Genomic DNA, 23,643 nt, shown 5'->3' on the forward strand with positions numbered 1-23,643 from the left:
ACAACCTTACAATATTTATTATAAAATACTTTTATTTTCGTATGGTATCATGGAATTGGCATTCTTGCCTGTATTTCTGTTTAGCACTTCAACATTTCTATTTATTCCAAAAGTCCAGTTCAATGAAATTGAAGATAGATGAATTGTGCACTAGGCAGAGAATAAATGGGTCAAATTGGAATGAATACGAAATGTTCAGGAATTCAATATTTTGATGCTTATGTCAGATAGTGTAAAGAAAATGCTTCTTATCTAAAAAGCACCTGGAGTTTATGGGTTTATTAAGGAAGCCAAACAATCTGAGGAAATCTACTGCCAGAAAAGTTAATTAGAAATAAGACTAGTTTTGTTAACAATGGATTATAGTCTTAACAGCTGTAAAATGGTAAATCAAGACAGTGGTATTTTATAAAAAAGGATGATCCAAAAAAAGTTGATTTAGGGGTTCGTATGGTTTGCTATGTATATGAAACAACAGTAGCTCTCTAATTCAGTTTTTAATGTATGGAACTTGTTTTTCCTGGTACTTTTGAATTCGATATTACACTTAAGCAATTTAGGAATAAGCCCCCCTTTTGTTCCCTGCCTTGGTTTATTAGAATTGTTGGTTAGAAACTTTAGAAATTCTCTTTGTTAGAATTTTCAACAAATGAATTTGTGAGGCTGTAAAATCATTAGAGTTTAAATTTATTTTGTTGTCTTTAATAGAAGGGGTTGTTAATTGTACCTTCTAATAGGAAATTTCTTCATTAAAATACCAAAGAAAGATCAATGAAATCCAATTGTGCTTATTCTTCTGGAGACCTAAGTCAAATTCTCCTTGAGCATCTAAGTTCTTTAAAAAACCCTAATATGTGAAAAGCAGGCAGCTAATACAGTGCATTAAGTTGATTTTAAGTGCCTTTTAGAATATGTTGTCTCCAAGTAGATTAAAAAATAACCCGTAGTGTACAACAAGCCTACTTACACCTATAGCTGCTTCATGTTTTACAAAATGAACAGGGATGCTGATGAATAACTCAAGTAGTATTAAAGGTATCTAGGCACCCAAATACCTTGGACTTTAAGTCTTTAAAACTGGTTCAGTAATGTCTTTGACATTTATAACAGTGCAGTGGATATAATCTGTCAAACTCAAGTTCTGTTATGAGCTACCGCTTTCATTTTGTGTTCTGTTTGTCTTGGCAAATGCAGATTTTGTAGCTGTTGGGAGAGTGGTTGGGGAGAAATTTAGTAAAGGCACTATCAGAGGACTAATGAAGTCATGTACCACTGAAACAAATGTGGGTAGGGGACAAATGGAAGAAGAGCATGTTCTTTGACAGACTGGTTAATTGGATTTAACAGTATCTAACCATGATGACAGGTTCTGGAGTAGGGGTGGTCATGTTTGTCGGAGCATAAGAATATTAAGGGAGCGTTTGAGAGCTTTCTACAAGAGTTGAGCTGGAAAGATGAAGACTAGTTAATGGGTCTTCCTGGGCTGTTGAGCTCAACCAACTGACATTTCAAAGTAGGAGAGGTTTTTGTGGGGGTTTATGCTGCGTGCAGAGCTGTTGAACATGCTCCTAGTTCCCAGGTGATGGGGTGGAAGGCATGCACAGCCAGCTTGCAGGTGACAGCCAGGTGGAGGAAGCAATTGCTGCACTGCAGGAGGTCAAAGCTGCCATTCAGAGAGACACTGACAGCTGTCGAGTCATGAGGAACCTCACGAAATTCAGCACATTCGAAGCTCAGTGCCCAGGGCTAGACAAGCCCAGGTATCACTGTCAGCCTGTGTACTGGCTGCAAGGGAAACACTCTGCAGCAGGGGTGGGCAGCAGGGTAAGCGCGGGCCAGCAGCATCCCCTGGTGGGAGAATAGGCCCTGTCCTGTCTGTTTCAATCAGAGTGTAGCAGTATTTCACTTCAGAAAAACGAATTACGCTTTGTGAGCTGGTTGCTAGAGCTGGTTGCCTAGTGAGACTCTGATAGGCTAAGATCAGTTGGCTCAAGGCCTTTGAAATAATGCCTGCTTTGAGTCCAAAGCTGTCCAATTCTGAATTATTTTATGAGTCTGTTATAGCTTTATACTGCTGTGCTCTGTTTAAGTTAATACCAGTGGCCTCTCAGACCAGGAAATAATACTTTTATGAGTGCAAAATCAACTATTAACTGTTGTGATCCTTCTTTTTCCTCTCAATCTCTTAATGAGGTACTCAAGTGCAGTCTAACCTTGTTTTTTGTTAACTCTTATAAGCATGCTTGCTAAATAAATACTACATTAGTTATAAAACAAGTGTTTCCAAGTTAAACAAGAAAGTTTCATCTATGTAACAGATGCCTAACTTTCTTGTTTGAGAGAAAACGTTATTATGGGGCATTTTTTTTCTAAGACATGAAGTCTGCAAAGCACCTTGAGTGGTAAAAATCAATATGGTTCTGAGATTTGATGTGGTGACTACTATATTAAGCATTTAAAAAGCACTTGTGCTGAATTGATTGTTTACCTTAACAGCAGCATCTTCCAGTATCCGGAAAAAGCTTTAGAATGGCTTAATGAATTTGATGCCTGGTTAAATAAAAGAAGTATTCTTTATTCAGTAAAAATCAACATATATTAGGGAAATAACTTTTTACTGTTAAATTACAGGTATAATGTTTTAAAAGACATTATTTTGTTGCGTTACATCAGGAAACTGACTGCTTTTTAATATGATTGATGGTAGATCAGAATCTGTGTGCTTGACAGAAGTGCTGCTATTCAGAAAAAGGACACTAGAGTGCAGTGTAGCATTTAAAGTGCTCTTACAGCTAAGCGGCATCAGGAAGTCTGAACATTGTTTGCACACTGCCTTTTTTGTATGGTTTTATAATGTTGAGTTATACTGAAGTTTTCTGAGTGTATAAACACAACTCCATTCTTCTACCATCTATGGCAGAAATGAATATTATACTAGAATACTTTAACTGAAGATTCTATTTCATATTTAACCATTTTCCTCATACAGGTTATTCATCATATGAAGCTTCATTAACTGTATTTTTGTTTGCATTCAGTTGAAGATAAACTACAGAATCTTATTTTTAACAGGAATATGTATTCTTTAAAAGAGTTTTGTCTGATAGATGTTATCTACTTTTATGTTAATACTTAATATATTTTATAAAGGGAATTCTATTGTGTGTTGTGTTTTACCTTTATAAATTATAACAATACCTTCATTTCATAGATTTTTTTTTTTTAATTTTTGAAAGGAATAAAGGTTAAATTCATAGCTGGAAGTGACAGGAAATAGCACTGTTGTGGGGATTCAAAGACACAAGAACTTAGTGCTTTTAACTTCTGAAATATGTGTGGGTACTGAACCTGCTTTCATTAAAAATCAATGGCAGAATTCCCTTGACGTCATTTGATGCAGAAGTTAGCTTTTCATATAATGCTCTTTTTTCATCTGCTTATTTCAAACTAGGATTCAGACTTGGTTTTGTTATTAAAAAATAAAGTATACATTTCGATAGGTTCTGTGTTTAAAACACTATATTAGATAAGAGGAAGTTGCATAGGAGACCTAAATTTCAAATGTGAAAAGACCTATTGCTTTTGTGGAGATAGAAAGTCTCCTTTCCTTGAAACTTGCTCAGCATTTTTTGAAGAAGAGGCTGTCACTCATTTCAAACTTAACACTGAAAAAACCCCATAAACCAGGACATAGAAATTCAGTATTTGAAGTTTTTATTCTTGCCTGCTTAGATTTTTTGCAACGTTACCTTTAATGAGAAGTTGTAATCACCCTTTTTTTAATCACGAAACAAGTAATAACAAAACAACAGTGCAGGAAGCTTTTAGGTAAATTTAACTTTAGATTTGTAGACTGCATTTACAGAGCTTCAGTTGTTTTTTGAACCCCTCACTGCACCTGAAATGTACTGTCAGTAGGTCCTGTTAGCAGTGTCTTAATCTCAATTTCCCTGTCTCACTGCAGTGTTAATTATGAACCGTTATTATACATGGGGTGCTAAAGAGCCTGTGTTGCCTCACACCAAGCTACCAGACTGAGAAGAAGAGGGGGAGAAGGACTGGTTAGCCACAGTTTCTGCGAGTCGTCCATGCAGAGGCTCTTTGTGCAGGCTTGCAAGGGACTACCAAGCCTACCAGACCCAAGATGCTGGTGCTGTATTGTTGGAATTTTTTTTTTTTGTCCTCTGTCTTGTTTTGTCAGGTGCCTGTCTTGTTTGCATTGGCGGGTTCCTCTCTTCCCTGAGCAATTCTGGACTTTTTCATGAGATGTTTTGGTTACACAATTTTTTGCTTTGTCTTTTGTTGTGGTAGCATTTAAACTTGTGAAACAGATTGGGAATTATAAACTGGCAGTGTAAGACTTGAGTTTAACTTCTTAATGTCTCAGTGGCTCACTTTTAGTGCCATTACCGTTTCACCTTCCTCAACAAAATTAAAGTTCTGTTAGCTGTCTGGCATCAAGCTTGTTACGGTGCCAGCTATTTTGCCAGACTGCAGAGCCAGGATGCATGAAAATGTCAACCATCTCAGGCTCATTAGTTTTTGGCTTTCTTGGCCTTTCTGTAATGACTGCAGTGCTGCATAAGCTAAATGCTATTTTATTTATTTACTCCTATTAGTTCCAGTGGAAACCACAGCCAACTTTAATGTAAACAGTTAAGCTGTTGAAAGAATGTTCTCCTATTGATTTGTTAATTTAAGTTATTTACAAGGAAAGCGGCCTGCCAAAGTCTGCTTACATGTAATAAGTTCAGAAAATGGTACAATGTGGATATTTTGTTCTTTTCTTCTTTGTACCTTTTCTCTTTTTAAGCACTAGAAGATATTTGTTGTTTTGGATATGTTTTGATTAGGCTTGTAAAGCTGCCGTGAACATTCCAGGTTAAAAAAAAAATCCCCAAACTAACTTGTTTGTCCTTTACTTATGATTTAATTGGTCAGGCAGAAAGGTTATTTGCCTTGGGAAATGGACACATGAGAACACTGCGCAACTTAAAAGCCTTTAATAAGGTTTAGGCTGCCTTAATCCACATTTTTGAAATATATTGTTTTTTGTCTGTATACCTTCAGGATAAAAATATGCAAGAGATCACTCATTAAGGATAGCATACTCTTTTGCATTCATATGCATGCTGTACTAAAGAATGTACTAAAGAATGTAAAGAATTTTACTGGGTAACGTGTTGCTTCCTACTGTAGTGTCAAAGTCTAAAGGAAGTGTCCAAATTAATTTAAAATTCTTCTAATATAATTGGTTGTCACTATAGTGTTATAAACTTCTGCATAAAAGCCACTTTACCCATAATTGGTAATTCTCTAGATAATATGTCTTCAATATATGCTGCTACAATTATAGATGAGGATAAAATCTCTTGTACTATTTACTTAGTGTTGAAAACCACTGTGAAAAATACAGTAATGCCAAATAGAAGAGAGGTTTGGAATGATATATAAGCTACCAGGCACTTGGAAGGAAAGATGCTTTTCTTTATTAATTTTATATATTTTTACAAATACACATTTTCTAAGGAGAAATGTATTTATTTATTTAGTTATTTGCCTAATTTTTGAAGGACTGCACTAACTGATGTAATTATCCAAAAGATAGGAAGATTTTCCTTAATGAGAATTCAGAGCTTGTCATGAACTAAGGGACTTGCTTCTGTCCCTTCTGCAGAGTTGCCTTTTGAGTCCAGTTTTAGTCTTCAATCTAGGAAGAATAAGATCTTGTAATCTTTGTAAGCAGGGCTTTTCAAATGTATTGCTACAGTTGTTTAAATCCAGACCAGTTGAACTTTGACTGAAAATCATTACAAGCTGATCGTTGTTTGGTGCTGAAGAAGAAATGAGTTGGTGATGTAAATCCCATTTCTAGTAGCTGGCTGTCAACAGCTGAAAAGTCTGAGCTGAAAATCAGCAGTAGCACAGCAGCTTCTTTAAAGACTTATATTGTGGACACTTTCTATGATTTTGCTTTTGCTTTTTGAGATAGATTTGCTGCTTTTTACTTTTTTTTCCCCTGGTAAGAGATCAGGACATAATCCCTGAAATATATCGGGTTGTTCTGAAAGTAAATGTTAAAATGGAACCACATATAGTCTGTACTCTTGTTTTCAACACTTACCTTGCTGAGCTTTATTTTCTCCTGCTGAGTGTAGGAGCTGGATAATTGTCTCTTGCTTCTTTTTTTAAATAGTGATTTGTGCGAGTAAACCACACTCAGAACAAATGGGTCAAACATGAGGTTCTGTGGTGGAGAGCTAAACAATGAATATCAGGTGCCTGGGGATCAGCATAAATACAGGACACCTGTAGAGTGGTTTATGTGGATTTTGTGATTTTCTGAACTAAAAAGTGTATCTTCATGCTGTAGTAACTTTTGATATTGGACAGCTTTTTTATTGCTGTGAATTCGTCCCCTGCCCATTATGTGATACAACATAACTGTTCATGAAACAGATGTAAACAGGTGTTTCTTTTTGAACTTTGTCTCCGCTGGTATTCCTTGATGCCTCTGTGAATCAGCTACTTTCTTCTTTGTTCAGGTTTTCTGAAGTCCAGTGCTCTGGGCAGCGGCCCAGGATTGTTTCAAACTTACAAGAAAGCAGAGTTTTCAAATTGATTGACTCTGATGGAAAATTGGGGTTTTGCACAGGAGGCCATAGTTCTGAGAGTAGAGTGGAAAACAGAAAGAAGGGCAAGGGATGTATCTTCTCACCATACCATGTAGGAGTAGGAGAACTGTGGAGAGTTGGTGCCAAGGAATCTGAGTGCCAGGAAATAGTTCTGTGATCTGCTAGCTGCTCACTAGTAGCGCATGCCTTGCTGAGAGGCAGGGAGATGACTCAGTCTCCCTGTCTGCCTTCTGAACCTCTTTCTGTACCTCTTCTCTGAAGTATCTCTGACCCCATCCCATTGCCTTCTCCCATTGCTGCACCACTTGACCCTGTTAGTTCCAGTGGGATACTATGTTGGTTCAAAGGCAGTTTTTTTTCTAAAAATACTGCATTGCTTTTTGAATGCCTCTGTTGTATATCGTGCCTCCTTATACTGTGACCAAGTTTGCTGTGTTGATAGTACCTCGTGGCAAGAAGAACAGAAGCTATGTTTTATCAAATGTACCACTACCAGGAAAGTGCCCTGGAAATGAACCTGTTGAATACAATGGTAATCTCTATTTAATTGGTCAATTTTATGGTCTTTTTGGTTTGGACATTTGTGATACTGCCTTAAATGTCCTCTGGTACAAAATGCTAAACTTAATCTGGTATAGTTTAATGAATTTAATATTTAGTACTGTGGTGGCTTTTCCTGGAACTAGATAGAAAAGTTTTGGAACCTGTAACAGAACACTTTGCAGGTTTAAATTGTAAAAGGAGCAATATATATAGGTTGAAAGAGATAAAATTGGTTTAAATTAGATCTTAGGAATAAATTCTTTACTGTAAGGGTAGTGAGGTACTGGGACAGTTGTCCTGGAAGAGCTGCAGGTGACCCCTCTCCGGAAGTGTTCAAGGCCAGAACAGGGCTTTGAGCAACCTGATCTACTGGAAAATGTCCCTAACTATGTCAGGGGAGTTGGAATGAGATGATCTTGAAATCTCTTCCAACTCAGGCCATTCTGCTGTTGATCCATTGATACTGTTGATCTAAATGAGTGTTTCTAGGAGAATGCTTTTTATTTTGGCTGAGACTCCGGAGCACTAAAAGGAGGAAGCTGGTACTGATATGGAATTATATGAAGTCCGAACATTCAAACTCAGGGCCTGTAGCTCTTTAGAACAGTTCACATTTGATGTGCATTGGAAAATGATCTGCAAAATGGAGAGACACCAAATTACTCGGTAGCTCTCTCATGATACCATGAGAGCTGTGATAGAACTTTTCATATGAATTAGAACAAGTATTCTCTTTTTCAGTTGAATTACTTTATTTCTGTGTTCTGTTGCTTAAGTTGCTGTCCTTAATTGTGATGAAAAGGTTACAGAAGATTTTGTGCAGGATAACTAAATTTTCTTTAAATAGTTAGGTTTTTACACCTGAAGGCAATTTGTTTACCAGGTAGCCTGTTCATATTGTTGGGTAACATGGAAACAAGTTTTTTTCTATTGTGTCTGATCTTTTCTTTGAACAGAAAATTTTCACTTTGATTTGTATTGGATACTTTTCCTGTGCATACACATTTAAGTGTATGTTTTAACTCAGGAAACTAAGATATGTTCCATTAAATTCACTGGCTGCAGCATCAAAAAACTAAAACAACAAAATTAAACAAAACCCATACACCTTTTTTATTCATTTATAGCTTCTTGTAGGAAGCAAAACTTCAGCAATATGCCTTTTTTTTCCTTCTTCCTTTTTTGTCAGGAAGTTGGTGTTATACAGATTGCCTAGTGGAAAAGGAATTGCTCTATTATTGTTCTTGTTACTCCCTCCATCTGTGTTTCTGATACTGTGTTTTTTGTGGCTATTGACTCCTAATGAAGTTTGTAAGGATTTAATTTTACATTTTTATACCTCATGACTACCAAGTTTCTAAGTCTTTTGTAAGAGCAGGGAGGAAGAAATGGGAGCTGGAACATGGAAAGTCAGAGTAATTTCCAATGCCTGAATTTTCTCAGGGAAACCTCTTTAAAACTAAGGCTTGAAATTTTGCTTGAGTAAAGAATGTTCAAAATAAGCCTAGAAGAAACCTAGACAGAGAAATGAATCCAGGTATTTTTGGTCTGGCTTCTCCAGCACTAAGAGTGCACACCAGAAGTTTGTGTAGTGCATAATAATGTGCCATGTTTAATTATTTCATCCTTTCTTGGTAACACATTACAACTGATCTTAATTTTTGAGAACTGTCAGGCATTAAGCTGCTGTTTTCACAGATTATTTCTTGAAAATTTGTACTACTGTATGTTATGTCATAATAACTTTACATGCTGTTTTTTTTTTTCTGAATGTTGGGTTAGGATTGTTTCTTCCTAAATGCATAACTTTATATTTGTCTATGTTTAACTTAAACCACTCTTTCTTTTATGTTCCTTCTATAGCTGGTTAAGGTGGAGAACACAAAATGTCATCTTAAATCAATTTTTAGTTGGTGTTTGTCTTTTTATATTAAAGTAGCAAAAATACCGTTAGTTCTCAAATTTTTTAAAATAAATGGGCTTCTGCTTTTTACACACAGAGCTTTGTAAAATTCCTGAATGTTGTTTTAATGCATAGGTGTAATGGACTTGTGTCAGTATAAAACATATATTAAAGCATTATCATAAAACATACATATGGTAACTTTGTGGCTTTTCTTCAGATTTCTCAGGTGGGTTTTGACCTTGAAACCCTTGGTGTTTTGACAAAAACAGTAGAGAAAATGAATTTACTTGAAGCAGCCATTTCTGCTTTGGCAGGCATGTTTTTTGAAAGTACAGTCTGGGGCCTGACCTTGGCAGTATGTGTTGGAGCATGAATATGTTGCTACAAGTGTTAGTAGTTAAAAAACATCAGCTTCTTCCTTATTTTAATATGAGAAGCATTGTTTCTACAACATGTGCTTGGTGCGCTCAACTTCTGTATGTTTCCATACAAATGTCTACGAGTGCTGAGCATAAAATTGTAACTTTTCTAGTTTTTGCTTACTTTGGGTTTAAATCCTTGAATTGCCTAGCCTTAGTTTTCTGAGTATGGGTGTGTAAGTACACTCATTTGCATTCACAGTATGATGCTTGTTCTCAGAAGAAGCCTTTGGACTTGTAGTGAGGTAAAATTTAGTTCTGAAGCAAGCGAAGACATATTTACAGTAAAGTAATACAGAGACTTGGAAAGAGTTTCAGATTAGCTCACTATTTTCCAGACTACTGCGTATTTACTTTTAGAGTATCTCTGCCCAGAAACTAGTAATCACGTTAAACCTGACATCACAGTCCACTGTCCAGATTCAGTTCTGCTGGGAAGATAGATGTAATGTTATTCTGAACATCATTCATTTAGATAAATAATGGAAAGAAAGCTATGAAGTCAATACAAAGCTGTCTTTTTCATATGGAGCACTCTTGGAAGATAAGGAATGATTATTTTATTCTTTTAGTCATGCCATTGTGATAGGTTACTTTGTCATAAGTTTTTTTAGACTTAGAAATGCTGTGTTGAAAAACAGGTAAGAATCCACTGGGTAGCTTTGAGCTGTACCAAAATTGCATACAGGTGAATAATACAACAAAAATTATCCTCTTTCAAGTCCTAATCCCCACCCACAAACTTTTCCTTAATATTCTGGACACTACTGCTCCTGCCTAGAGCTGATTGCTACTTTGATTTCCAGAAATCACAGAAAGCTGATGTTCAGTGTAAAAGAAGTTCCTGGTGCTGCTCCTTCTCTTCTGTAACAGCAGCTGTGTATGTAGGGCAAGACTAAAACAGCATCCCTAAACAAAACAAAGCAAAACAAAAAAAAAAAGAAAAAAGAAAAAAAAAAGACAAAATGCCTTTTCTGCCTAGGGGGCCTTTCTCAGAGCCCAGACAGCTTTTGCAGTGGTGGAACAGAACTTGGTTTGTTCTGCAGTGCTTCCTGTCCCACAGATGTAGACTGATAATGTTGGTTTCATGTAGGAATAATGTTGAGGTTTTTTTGTGTCACAAATAACTGTTAGGTTCCAAAGCAAAATTACAGGAATAAGTCTTGTGCCCTCAGGATGGGGTTGTAAAAGTAAGTATTCAGCATAATTAGGTACCTAATTGGGTGCTTAAAGTTAAGTGATGTATATGCATATGTAAGTAATTAAATTATATTGGGAAATTCTTTATTTGTCATAGACTGTGCTCTGCTCCCTACAGATCAAATTATAGACAGAATTTATTTTGCAACTAGTTGAAAATACTTACTTTCCAAGTAATTTCCTTCCATTTGTTTGGGTTTGTTGTTTTTTTTTTTTTTTTTCCTGTGAAATTAACAAAGCTTAAAACTACCTGTGAAAAATCAAAACCAGTGTGGAAAATACAAAAAGCATATGCCAAAGGGAGACTTGAAAGTAAGTTATATCTACTGAAATTTGTTATAATTAAACACCGTGAGGTCAGAAATCACTGGAAGCTCTTTTTGTGTGCTTATAAGAGGTAATGAACAGTGTGGCTCATTGGATTGAAGTCGCCATCTAACTGTTTTGGAACAGCTTGCTGTAGTAGATTTTCATGCCTTAATTTCTCTTCAGCAGAAAATTCCACAATGGGAAGAACTTTAACAACTTATCTTGTTAATGAAACCAGCTGTTGGAGTGAACCAGCTATTGGGGAGAAACCAAGGAATCACGCTTCGTACACACACCTGAGTTTCTGTTAAACCTGATGATCACAAAGAGGGTGAACTTTGACTTAACAATCAGAGCACAGGCAACAAACAGCCTCCACAGTATTCGCTGCTTCTAGGTTGTTATCAAAACAGAGATTTCTGTTTAAATTGCTCACATGTGAGAAAATTTGGGAAAAAGGCAATGAGATTACACTGGAGAACAACCCACTGGACTTGGAAGGGAGGTTGGTTTTGGTTCATTCATGATGCAGGTCCCTTGGGTAGCCTACTAAATGGTCAGATTACTGAGTGCATAATTTTAGGCCCAAAGCCTGGCTATTAATACAGCAGAATGTGCCAAATTTATGCAGCATTAGCAACAGGAAAATGCCAGCCCTAGAAGGAAAAACAGCAGGCTACTGGAACAGTATACCAGAAGAGTTATCAAAATAATTTCCGGTTTGTCATTAGGCTGATTTATTGTCTGTGGGCCTTTTAGTCTCAATATTTTAAATTAGTTTTTCTGCTGCTGATTTTGGTAAGTACCAATTCCTTGTCTTGCATCAACATTCCCCCCACATCCTCACTTTGTATTTGGACTGGTGTTGGGTAACCTTTAACTGTCTACCCTGTGGAGAAGAGAATAGCCTCTGTGCCTCAGTAGCTGGGGCTAGAAGTACAGGTTTTATATTAGCACAGCCTATCAACTGATAAAGAGGAGCTTATCACTTGTTACTGCCTTTTTCCAGTGCTGCCATTTACTGTTAAATACTAATGTTTTAATAGGGAACAGTTGTACTGGCTTGGATCACTGTAACATTACTTAGTCCACCTGTCTGGATGTGTGCTCTTGTGAACAAGCAAATTCATTCTCAGTCAGGTTTATAATGAATTTAATCTGAACCTGTCTTCAGAATTCACTTCTTTGAATCACATCTGCTGCAGTGATTCATTGCTTACTGTCTCTCCTGTGTCAACGTATGAACTGTTAACAGTAAAGATTACAAGGAGGGTGCAGGTAAAATTGTGCTCCAAGTCCCTATAACTGTTGAAAATACTGACTTTGTATTTTTTAAGCTTAGAGAGATTTGTTTGCAGAGATGGTGTATTAATTGGTGAATACAGGTAGTAGTTTACTGTTCAGAAAATTCATTTTTCTGAGTAGTTGAATAACGTGTGCAAGGAACTACAGTGACATCTGTACGTGCATGTGCACGTGAATGTGTGTTTTTCTGAAGTTACAATTCAATTTCTCTGTGAATAACTTCAAACTTACTTCTTTGCTTCTGTTTATTCTTGATCATTCAGCACATCAGTTTCATACTAAGCATAAGTTAATTTCTTTAGATACTGTTCTTCAGCTAGTCATTTCAGCATGAGCTTCAGGCACCAAAGAATTTAAAATAATTTTTATTTTCTTTTTTTCTGACTGAGATTAGAGGTTCCTGATAAGGATTTTTCTGTTTTCATTCTACATGTGTGCTACATATTTCAGCATAGTTAGAATTATAAGAAATAAAAATACAGCATGTCTGGGGTTTCATGTGTTTATACTTCTAAAATATTATATTCTAATCAATCATTATAAATATTATATAAATTGTAAATATTGTATGTTCTATTATAGTTCATAAAATTGTTGAAACTAACTTGTTAGGAAAGCTAAATTTTATCTTTTTATTTTAATAGAAAATTTTATTAGCTTTTATTTTTTTAGACAATAAGCTCTATTAGACAATAAAGCTTATTGTCTAATAAGGTATGGATACTAGTAAGCTGCTCATCTTGAAGATGACAAAATAATTTTTAGAGTGCTTTAACCCTAACCAAACCACAGGAAGGATCTGAGCACTGTTCTCAGAATGCTGTTTTAATGAAAGCCTTGCTTCTTTACTTCTAGAAGTGCAAGGAGTTTCAGGCATAAAATACAGTGTGGTTAGGGGAAGTGCTTAGGGAATACGATATGTGTTTGTGCAATGTATTTATATCCTCTTTCACAAACTGCTGATTACTTTTATTTTCTCTCACTCCCTTTTGCCATATAGCCGTCCTCAGAAGGTGTGTTTGTGTCCATTCCTGCCCGTACATCCGCTAAAGGTCTCCACCTGCTTGTATATAGTTCAGCATCCAGCAGAGGTGAGTAAAGCTGTGGTAACTGTGGGACTTTAGCTAGAATCCTAGTGCAGCAAATGGTAGGCAGGAGGAAACAGCTGTGCTGTCAACATCATTGTCATGCTTCGACCCCAGCCATCAGCTGAGTACCACGCAGTACCACAGTACTTTCCCCTCTAGTGGATGGGATGGGGATGAGAATCAGAGGGAGAAAAGATAAAACTTTCTGTGAGCGAGAAATTTAATAAATTAAACAAAGTGAAATATAGTAGTACTAACAATAATACTAATATTAGCAAGTGATGCACAATACAGTGCTCACCACACGCTGACTGATGCCAGCCCATCCCTTAGCAGCAGTTGGCAGCTCCTGACCATCCCTGCTTTAAATACTGGGCACAATATTTATGGTATGAAATATCCATGTTTAGCCAGTTTGACTCATCTGACCTGGACATGCTCCCTCAGGATTTCCTGTGTAGCTCCTCACTGGCAGAGCGTGAAACACTTGAGAAGTCCTTGGTTTAGGGTAAACACTACGTGACGCACTGATGTTTTTGTTGTTGCTATCAACATTATTCTCATCCTGGATCCAAAACACAGCATTGTATCAGCTACTGGGAAAAAATTAATTCTATCCGAGCCAAACCCAGGGCAATCATAAAATGATTTTTCCTTTTAAACTTCATGACTGAATTCCAGTTCATCTGAGTTGCTATATTGTTTGTTCAGTTTTTCTGAATTACTGTATCTTCTGAAATCACACCTTATTTCTGCAATTCCATGCATGCAAGACATCTCAACTGTATAGTCCTGCTAGAATTGAAATCTACTTGCCTTTGTACAAATTGAAAGAATTAAATAACATTATTATTAAATAACATAAAGGCACATGGTGTGATTCATGGGGTATCCTGTGCAAGGCCAGGAGCTGGACTCGATGATCCTCAAGGGTTCCTTCCAAATCAGTGTATTCTGTGATTCTGTGATTCTATCAACACAATGTTTCACAGAAATGTTTAGAGTTGATCCATGGAGAAATGTATTTTGATTATAGCAGTCATCTTTTAATGATGTTAGTGTTCTGTTAAAACTATGAATTAAGCTATTCATCTTAGCGTTGACTTTAGCTATTTACCCAATGAAAAACTACGGTTCAGCTTCAGAACAGTATGTTTTGGTTTACCAACAGGAGAACATATATTGATGTTTTTCTCTTTGGTTGACAGTGGCCTATGGAGGTGGATCATAAGGCATTTAGAAATTGCAGCATAGTTACACAGATTTGGGTAGATGCTGGGTCTACAAATTAGACTGTGGAATTCAGAAAACTGTACTCTCATGGTCCAGCTGTTTGCTTGACATTATACAGTTGCTTAATCAACATGCAAAGAGTCATTTCCTGAAGGAACTTAAGCAAAACACAAAAAAATCAAATTTAAGAAAAAGTCTTCTCTCACAGAGAAATAAAACAGAAGCCATGAGATATTTGGGCCCTAAATGGGAAAACTGACTTTTAATGGACCGCTTATAATAGGAATACTCTTCCATGTTACTTGTTATTTCAAAAGTAACTAAATATACGCTTAAGTCACTTGCTGGGAAAAAGAAGTTTAAAAATATGCCAGAGATATTGAACTGGCATTTTAATTGTGTGGAATTTCCTATTTATGGTAGAGGGTATTAGAAAAAGTTTGCAGATTTTCTAGATTTAATACACCATTCCAGTGTCTGGCTGGAAGGCTATCTACAGTTTTTTAGTTAACCAGCAATCACAACAGCTGTTACAATGGGATGCAAGTTTTCCATTAGTCTATATTACATAGTGATAATTCATACAATAAACTATCATCGGAAGACCACTCTATGGTAACTATCCAACTATATGAGGGGCCTTGGCTTAGCAGAGATCAGTCCTATTAAATGGTGGGAAGCTAAGAACATCTTACAGTGATCTTTGGAAGTGTTATCTTACATGGTCACAGCTGGTGCTTTTGATTGCTTAACTGCAGAGGCGTACATGACAAAAGGTAAGTTCCCTTTGCTCGTAGCTGCTCATACTCAAAACACAATCAGTCTTGAAGACAGATAAGCCTTCTGGACTGTATCTGATCCTTCAGTCTGCCATTGCATTACAGACACACTAACAATCTGTTTCAAAAATATTCCATTAAACTAAGCAGGTAGTGAATGTCTTTCCCCTGCTGCACATCAGTCCTAACTGTCATCCCCCATGTGCTTTATTATTGGCTTTGGAAGTATGCAGTGCATTGGAGTAAGCCTTCAACTATGGTCAAATGATACTATTGAGACTGGTATTGAGGTAAGATAGTAATGTAGAAAGTCAGGAAAAACATTTCCTGTGCTCTGATTAATGTGACTAATGTCTTTACATTCACACTACTGAGGCCAAGCTGCCAGATAGACCTATACAGGTATCAGGTATTGTGAAAGAGAGAGGAGTCACTTATTGTAAATAACACTGGATCACAAGTGAGAAATCCTACTATCAAATGTCTTTTTTGCATAATAGGCACGTGAATTATTTTGATTTTTATTTGTGAAGGACTCCAAAGATAATTCAGCATTCCATGACAAGGTATAAATACTTGTTTTCAGATCAGTGTTATTGTACCAATGCTCATCATGAGAATAATTTAAAAACTAAATATATAGAAACCCAGCAGCAGGACTAGTGCAGAGGTGATGGAATAATTTGCTCAGTCTGATTTATTTTTCTTCTTTGCATGTAGATAAATATATATATATAAAAGTAAATAAAATAATTTGTCATTTTTCCTTTTTCATGCCTGCTGTTATGATCCATAGGTCAGTGGCATAGCTAGGTGTAAAAAGCCTTTTTTGTCTTACCTTTGTCTTTGATCATTCTTGAAATGACTGCTAGTAGGATGTAGGCCATTATGTACTTTTCAAAACCTGACCGATGGGTGTAACTCAGGACAAAACCCCAAGGCATAGCAGAAGGTATTGGTTTAAGTTGTTCTTGTTCCCTGCCTTCTTCCTTTCTGTAAGAATTTTCCATATTAACCATCTGGGAAGAAAATTTAGACTGTGTGTATTTAATGATTTTGTATATTGATTTAATGCCAGTAATTAGCTTTAAGTGGCTCATTATAATGCCTCTTCTGTATAAGTATTTCTTAACAGTAAGAATCACGTGTGTGGGGGAAATTCTTTCTGCTTGTCCTAAAAATTCATAAGCAAACATGAAGGAAATATATACCCACTGGCTTTAACAAATATTTGTATTAGTTTGAACTGTCGTTTCATTGTAGATGGATAAAGCTCTCATAACCAAAATTAACACAAATTCCCAGAAAACAAAAAAACGATGCAAAAAATTGGATTCAGCCTGGCAGGAATGGTGTTAGCTTTTCACACTGCAGCTCTCAGAGAGCTGTGCCCCCAGTGTTTGGACTACTGCTGAGCAGTGCTCACACAGCATCAGGGCTGTGCCTCCAAAACTGCCTTCAAAGGCCAGTACCCTGGGGGTGGCCAAGACATTGGAGGGCACATAGTGAAGCTTTTTCCTGGTCTTAAAATTAAGAGTCAAACATGGTTAGAAGGGAAAAAGGGATTTTACCTTGGTATTTATTTTAAGGCTCCTTAGGTGCACTACGTCCAGGTTGAATGCACCAAAATGCACACCGCAATGCACCCCCAAAAGATCGGGTATAACATTATAGGTCTTTACTAATTAGCATATCTATCAAAAATTCCCCAATGAGAGGCTTGAATGAAGCCCCCCCCTCCCCAAGGAGCCTTCCCCTGGATGGTTCTATCTTGGTTTACAGAATGTGTTCTGGAGAGGACCTTGGGGTCTGGGGCACATTAACCCCTACCTACGGAGCTTCTAAAATGTTTAGTCTCCTAGCTGAACAAGCAAGTCCGAGAATGTAGGCAAAAAACACTAAGAATAAAGAAGTTGTAAAAAAGTATACCGGGTATAAAAGAAAAAGCAAAAATCTTCATGGCATCAATAGCCGGAACAGCTAAGTCTGGCTGACCAGAGGGATATTCCATACCATATGACAACACAGTAAGAGCTGGGGGAGGTGGGTGAGGAATGGCATCCCTCATTGAGGCTTGTGTATGAACTGCTACATGTGCTGAGGCCCTGCTTCCCGGGAAGTGGCTGCAGTTTGCCTGCTGATAGAAAATGAAGAATAAAATATATTTATTTTCCTTTGCTTCTGCCCATGGCCTTTTCAACCTGCAAGTTCATTTACATCATATTTCCCCACCCTGTTCTGCTGAGAAGGGAGAGTGGTTGGTGGGCACCTGGAGGCCAACCAAGGTCATCCCACCACATAAGTCCTTCTGTCTTGTTTCTATCTATGTACTTCAATGGTCAAATAATGAATAAACAAAGAGCTTCAAATGACTGTTAGGATGCTGAGAAGAACAAAGGAGAGTAACTGCTCACTTTCAAACCAGTAAATAGAAAACTTCTGGTATGATAATGTTATATATAGACTAGATAAACACAAAATTTTTAATGAGGAAGATGATAAACAAATGAAGCCTTTTTTAGTGTTAGTTTGACTTAGCTTTTCTTAAGCTTCTGTTCTGAATGTCTTTCAGCTTTGCATTTTGTGTTGTAGGTTCCTATTTATTTAGCTTCTATTGTTTTTAGGCTGGAAAATTCCATTTCCTCTGGTGCTAAGAGAATGTATTTATTTGATATGAAAGGTAATTCTCAAGTAAGGAGATGACATTGGAAAGAACCGTTGAATAATGTTCTCCTGACTTATGACAGCTCTTTTGGTTTTGCTTATCAGAGACAAATAGTTGATTTTTTTCCAGTTCCTTTATTACCACTTCTTACATTCTTATGAAGAAGAGAGGCTTCTGACTGCTGAATTGGAATGTTATTTAATTGTGATAAAATAAAGACAAATAATACTGTACCACTGTTGATGGCTTATTCTGCTTTGCTGAAGTACAAGAAATTGATGACAGTTTGGAGGATATTTCTCCCTCCCATTGCTGGCACTTGGCTCCCGAGGTACTTTGATCTTCTTCTGTCCCTAGGAGACATCATGCTGCTGCTACCATGAAAAATGGTGGTGGATGTAGCAAGACAACTACTCCTTCAACTCAATGATGTTTTATTTGTAGAGGATCTGTTCAGGTTCAGAAAGGTTCAGAAAAAGTGAAATTAATAAAAGTTTTAGGCAACAGTACTAAGTCTTCACAAAACTATTTTAATAGCACTTTGGTAGCAAGATCAAATATATGATATGAGAGTGCAGGCAGCTGCACACTGATATTTGTGGAAGCAACATCTGCCCAGTATGAGTTAATCAGAGCCTCATGTGTTCACAAATACTTTGCTGTTGAGATATGGCTCTTAACTCAAAAGGCAGACCAAACCCTCCCTCCCTACCCCGGGTTTCATTAATTAATCCCATGGTTTAGGGACTGGTGTTTGGATGTTCATTGTCTGAATCATGAGACATTCAGGTTGAGAATATTGTTAAGAATTCATTTCCTTTACTGGATTTAGGGCTTTCATGATCCTTACCTAATGTCTAGTGTCTTGCCTCCTGCTAGATTCAGCTAATAACCTTCCTTTGTTCATCTTATGATAAATAGAGAAACTGAAACTTCCCTTCACTTTTTGGTTGGCTTGCTGTCTTCACCAAGTGCGAGATAAAACTATGCTTCCACTTCCTTGATGGGAAAACAAAACTTGACATCCCACAAACTGAAGCTCAATTTGTACTAATTCTTGTCTAGACACAAAGTTCATTGCCAGCTGAGCTAAAAGAAGCACAGAAATATATTGCTCTGTTTGAGAAGTGGATGGTTTGCTTCAGCTGTCATTACTTCCTTCTTCCTCCACTTTCTGAAGTTCTGCTTCAACACAACTCTCTTTAATGCTCTTTGAGAATTGAAGAGCCCCTGCTCCCCACCCAGGCATGGTGGTCACCTTCCTCATGGTGGTCACCTTCCTCATGGTGGCACAAATATGTATACAGGTGCCTGGTCACCACAGCCTGAATGGCATGAGGCAGAGCCTTCGTGGCAGTGTAGGTGTCATTGTCCAGGTTACTCTGAAATGAAGTGACAGCAGAGTGGAGATGTTTGCATTTCACGCTCTCTGTTCTCATACAACCCATGCTGTTATTTTTAGCATCTGTTTGTGGAAATTGAGCCCTACCCTAGTTTTCTACTGATTCTGATACTCTTACATTAATGCTAATGCTTTTTTTTTTTGTCTGCTGTTTATTATTCTGTGATTTTCTCTGAAGTTTTGTTACTGGTTTTGATACTGATAACCTAGTTCAAATTTATGCTGATGATCATAGATTAATTGAGACTACGTTCAATATTTCAATCAAAAGAGTACAATTTGAAGCGTCAAGATTGGGTATTTTTTTTGGAAGATTTTTTGTCCTGTTACCTGGTAAAATTTTTTCTATATCTGTAGTCAACAGAATTTGATAATGAAAACATTAACAATTCATAGAAGCCTTTCTTGATTTTATTCAAAAGTAACTTTGTTTTTTTTTTACAGGAAAGTCGAGTGTTAAGAACGGTACCTTTACTAGCAGCCTGTCTCCCTCCAGACAAATGTAAAATTTTGGTTGGTCGACGTTTTAATGAAGACAGGTGAGCAGGCTTGCCTGTGCATTTTCTGGTTCTCTGTAAATTATAGGAACATATCTTTCAGTGTCTTTATTAATAGCCAACAGTGTTCTTAATTTTTATTTCAAGTATGCATGCTCACTTTTTGATATAAGCTTCTGATTTCCAAAGATAGTCAGAAACACTTGATATTCTTCCTTTAGGTTGTAGTCTCAGTTTTGTGCTCTTGGAATGTTCAGATAGTTACTCTCAAACTTAGCTGTTCCCCTTCTGTTCTTTAGTAGTACTAGATCTGTCTTGCTATTCTGTTTTGTTCTTTTTTGATTTGCTTTATCTGACTAACCATTTGGTGTCACTGAAGTAAAACCAATAATTTTTATTCAAAGTGTGGCTGCTTGAGAAAGCAGCCTCGTAGTGAGAAACTCTTAAAATTTGAAAAATCTATATTCACTTTCTTCTTCCTCCTTTCTTATGAATCTTTCTTAGGAATTTCTTCCTCCTTCCTCCTTTCTTATGAATTATAAGAAAGCATAGCTTTCAGGATTTTTTAAATTATTTTTTTCCTAATATTCTGAGACCTTGGAAGATACTGCTTTCCCATATAGCATCTTTAATCTTCATTAGATGAAGCTTAATCTTAGAAACCAGGTTTTGGTACAAATGCCAGTGAATTTTACTACATACATTCTTAGTAAAGCAAATAGAAGTCATGAATACTTATGAAGGATATTAATTCTCAAATTGAGTCAAATCCTTAGAGGACACTGTAGAGTTCAGTGTACAAAAACATTGGAAGGTAATACAGAAGGAAGCTTTCACATCTTTGTGCTGCCTGTATATTAACTAGAAAACATTAAAAATACATTGCTTTTCGTTTCGTCTTCTATGATAATAACTCTAATAATTATCTAAAAAGTTCTAGGCTACAGGAAAATTTTACTCCCTTCCTGTTAAACTTGAAAATGAAGCAACTTTTCAAACTGATACGCATCAGGTAGAACAGTGTCAATACAGTCTGTGCCTAGTAAATCTCCTTTGAATTATTTTAAAATTGATGATTACAGTATTAAAGCTGCTTCAAGTTTGAATGCAGAGGTGTTTCTCTAAACTAGAGGATCCTATTTAGGTCAAAACCACTTGTGGAACGTCTCAGCCTCAGAATAATTTGAATAGATTCATGATTACTTAGTTTCTATTAGATTTTTTTGCCATTAAACCCACTGGAGGTGGTGATAGAAATGAACATTTTCATTAGGTTAATAGGAATTTTGGTGATCTGTCTTACCCAGGTTTGGCACTAAACTTACCACTTTCAGCATCTGCAGTGTGTCTGCTTGGTACTGTGGATGTGAGACTGCAGAAATTGGGAGTGCTAAGTCATTGAGTTTTTGCCCAACTTCTTGGGAAGAGGAAGGAAGAGTAATGGAGAAAAGTTATTTTCCATCTTTGCAGTGTGTTATTTCTACATGTTTTTTCTTCTTATCTATAAATGCATTCTGTCAATGTTTTAAGCAATATTCCTTCCTTGTAACAACAAAGGAACAGGCATTTTGCAGACTTGTAGAAGCATCTCAGTGTTTACTGTAAATGGGAAGGGCTGTACTGGCCCCTGATCTTAGGGTGAAAGTCTCTGCTAATGGGACTCCTAAAGCCTCATAAATTGCACTGCTTCATCTTACGTTTTATGACACATTAAACTAAGCAGGACTTGTTTGTTTTCTGGATTTCTTAAAAGCCATGCTGTCTGTAAGCAATTTGGTACCTACTGTACAAGCAATTTAATCAACCATGCCCCCTGTCAGGGCAAGACTTCTGTCTTTGTTGCTTTGAAGAAATAAATTATTACAGAATGCTTGCTGATACATTTTAGAAGTATCATTGTTTTGAAGCACATAAAGGCCATTCCTTTGCTTTTTGTTGATTTTGTCTGATAGTATTTGTGTCCTTTGCTGCTGCCACCAGAAGTGCGTGGTTTGGAAGGGTATAAACCAGTATAACTCAAAATCTCTGCTGTTGCTGACCTTGCATGTGGACAGTGCTTGCAGATGGAGGCGTAATGTGGTGCACACATTCTTTCTCTGCATACATGTAGAAGCCCTACCATGCAGCAGACCTGGCAAAGTGATGACCTGGACGGTTGCCCATACCCTTGTAAATAATCATAATAGAATGGTAGTGGACATATTTGTATTATTACAGGATCTAGCTCTTGGCAACAGCTCTGAAAACTTAGAATAGTTCAAGGCAACCTTTGTGAGCATAAGTAATTGTCATTATGGATTTGAGTGAAAACTAAGCCTATGCAGCAGCTGATTTTCTTTGGAAGTCTCCATCACAGCAACTCTAGCAGTGGCATGCCAACCAGCAAACTGACAGCTGTGAATCCATAGCTGGCAGAGGTCTGTTTTCAGGGGAAATGTACACACCATCTCACCTGGGTAGCTCTCAGTGCCCATCTCTTGAAGGGGAAGGCAAGTTTGCTGTTTGCTGTATCTTGGTTATTTTTCTTATGCTTTGCAATCAGCATCCAAAATGTATGAGGAGAACAAAGGGATCTTATAAGGAGCTCCAGAACTGCATCCTACAGAATAACTGGCATGAGCTGAATGAAAGTGGAACATTTAGATATTTGATGTTATGACAATAAGACTGAAAATCAGAATTTTAACTTTTTTTTGGTGTTTGGATGAAAGAGTAAACATAACCCACTTTTTTTTTTTTTGGTAAAATTTACTCAGTTCCTTCTTGGGTACACTTTTTTCATGTGGTTGAAAACTGATACATGAATTATGTAGATTACATTTACCTTATTTTTGATTGGACTATACTGCAGAAGAGCTAAAGAACCAACTTTGGGAAGTCTTTCCAGAACTTGATGTCTTCAGCATATAATTGACACCATAATGGTAAGGATGAGAAGGAATTAATCTGGTTTTTTTAAGAGCTAGTATGTGATTCTTCCTAGTCTTCTCTAGTCTTCCTATAAACTGGCATTTTAATTCTGCTGAAAATATGAGGTATTTGCATGGTGATTTGGCTTATCAGATTTCTCAATTAAAAGACCAGTTCCATTGGTTATCTGGATATTTTTGCCCCAAATACTCAAAGGCTTTAACTCTGACCTTTTTTGTGGTATTGATTACATGAATGTCAGATACTAGGATTAATCTTTGATGTACTAAAATGATTGAGCTAAAAGTGAACAGTTTGGCAGGAGTATTTAGAGCATGGTGGTACTGTAAAAATAACACTTTTGTGAGTTGTTAATATTAGCTGTTTTCTTTTCCTTCACTGAAAATGGAATGTTATTGTTGGTACATGTGATATGGTAAGCGAGGGCAGTTGAAATATACAAGTGTGGGGGAGGACAGAGGGGTAGCTAGGGCATCTGTTGTCTCAGTTTGTTAAAGTAATTACTTGTTCCTGAATACAAAGTTAAGGTATAATTTATATAGCTGGACATACACTGTATAGTATGGTTTTCGGAAACTGCAATTATGACAGCATTTATATTTGAAGGATGTCTATTAAAATGCTCTCTATAAAGACACAAAACTTAAAAAAAGCGGAATGTAGCAGGGTGGGCAAAAAAATGTGCTAATGTCTTCCCTGCATTGTTCACAGAATTGTATCTAATGATTACA

The 23,643-nt window shown here is 36.8% G+C and overlaps 1 protein-coding gene across 1 annotated transcript in view; it reads left to right on the forward strand.

The window, feature by feature from the left end:
* Positions 1–23,643, forward strand: part of DTWD2 (DTW domain containing 2) — a 73,489-nt gene that overhangs the window by 14,173 nt on the left and 35,673 nt on the right. Inside the window, exons 3-4 of the mRNA XM_042013150.1 lie at positions 13,318–13,408; positions 19,929–20,023. Coding sequence (XP_041869084.1) covers positions 13,318–13,408; positions 19,929–20,023 — 186 coding nt within the window. The remainder of the gene's footprint in view (positions 1–13,317; positions 13,409–19,928; positions 20,024–23,643) is intronic.

The sequence above is a fragment of the Corvus kubaryi genome, unplaced genomic scaffold, assembly GCF_017639235.1.
Source record: "Corvus kubaryi isolate FWS band 111438036 unplaced genomic scaffold, C.kubaryi_AGA036_p1.0 split1-37296, whole genome shotgun sequence".
In the NCBI taxonomy this organism is placed as follows: Eukaryota; Metazoa; Chordata; class Aves; order Passeriformes; family Corvidae; genus Corvus; species Corvus kubaryi.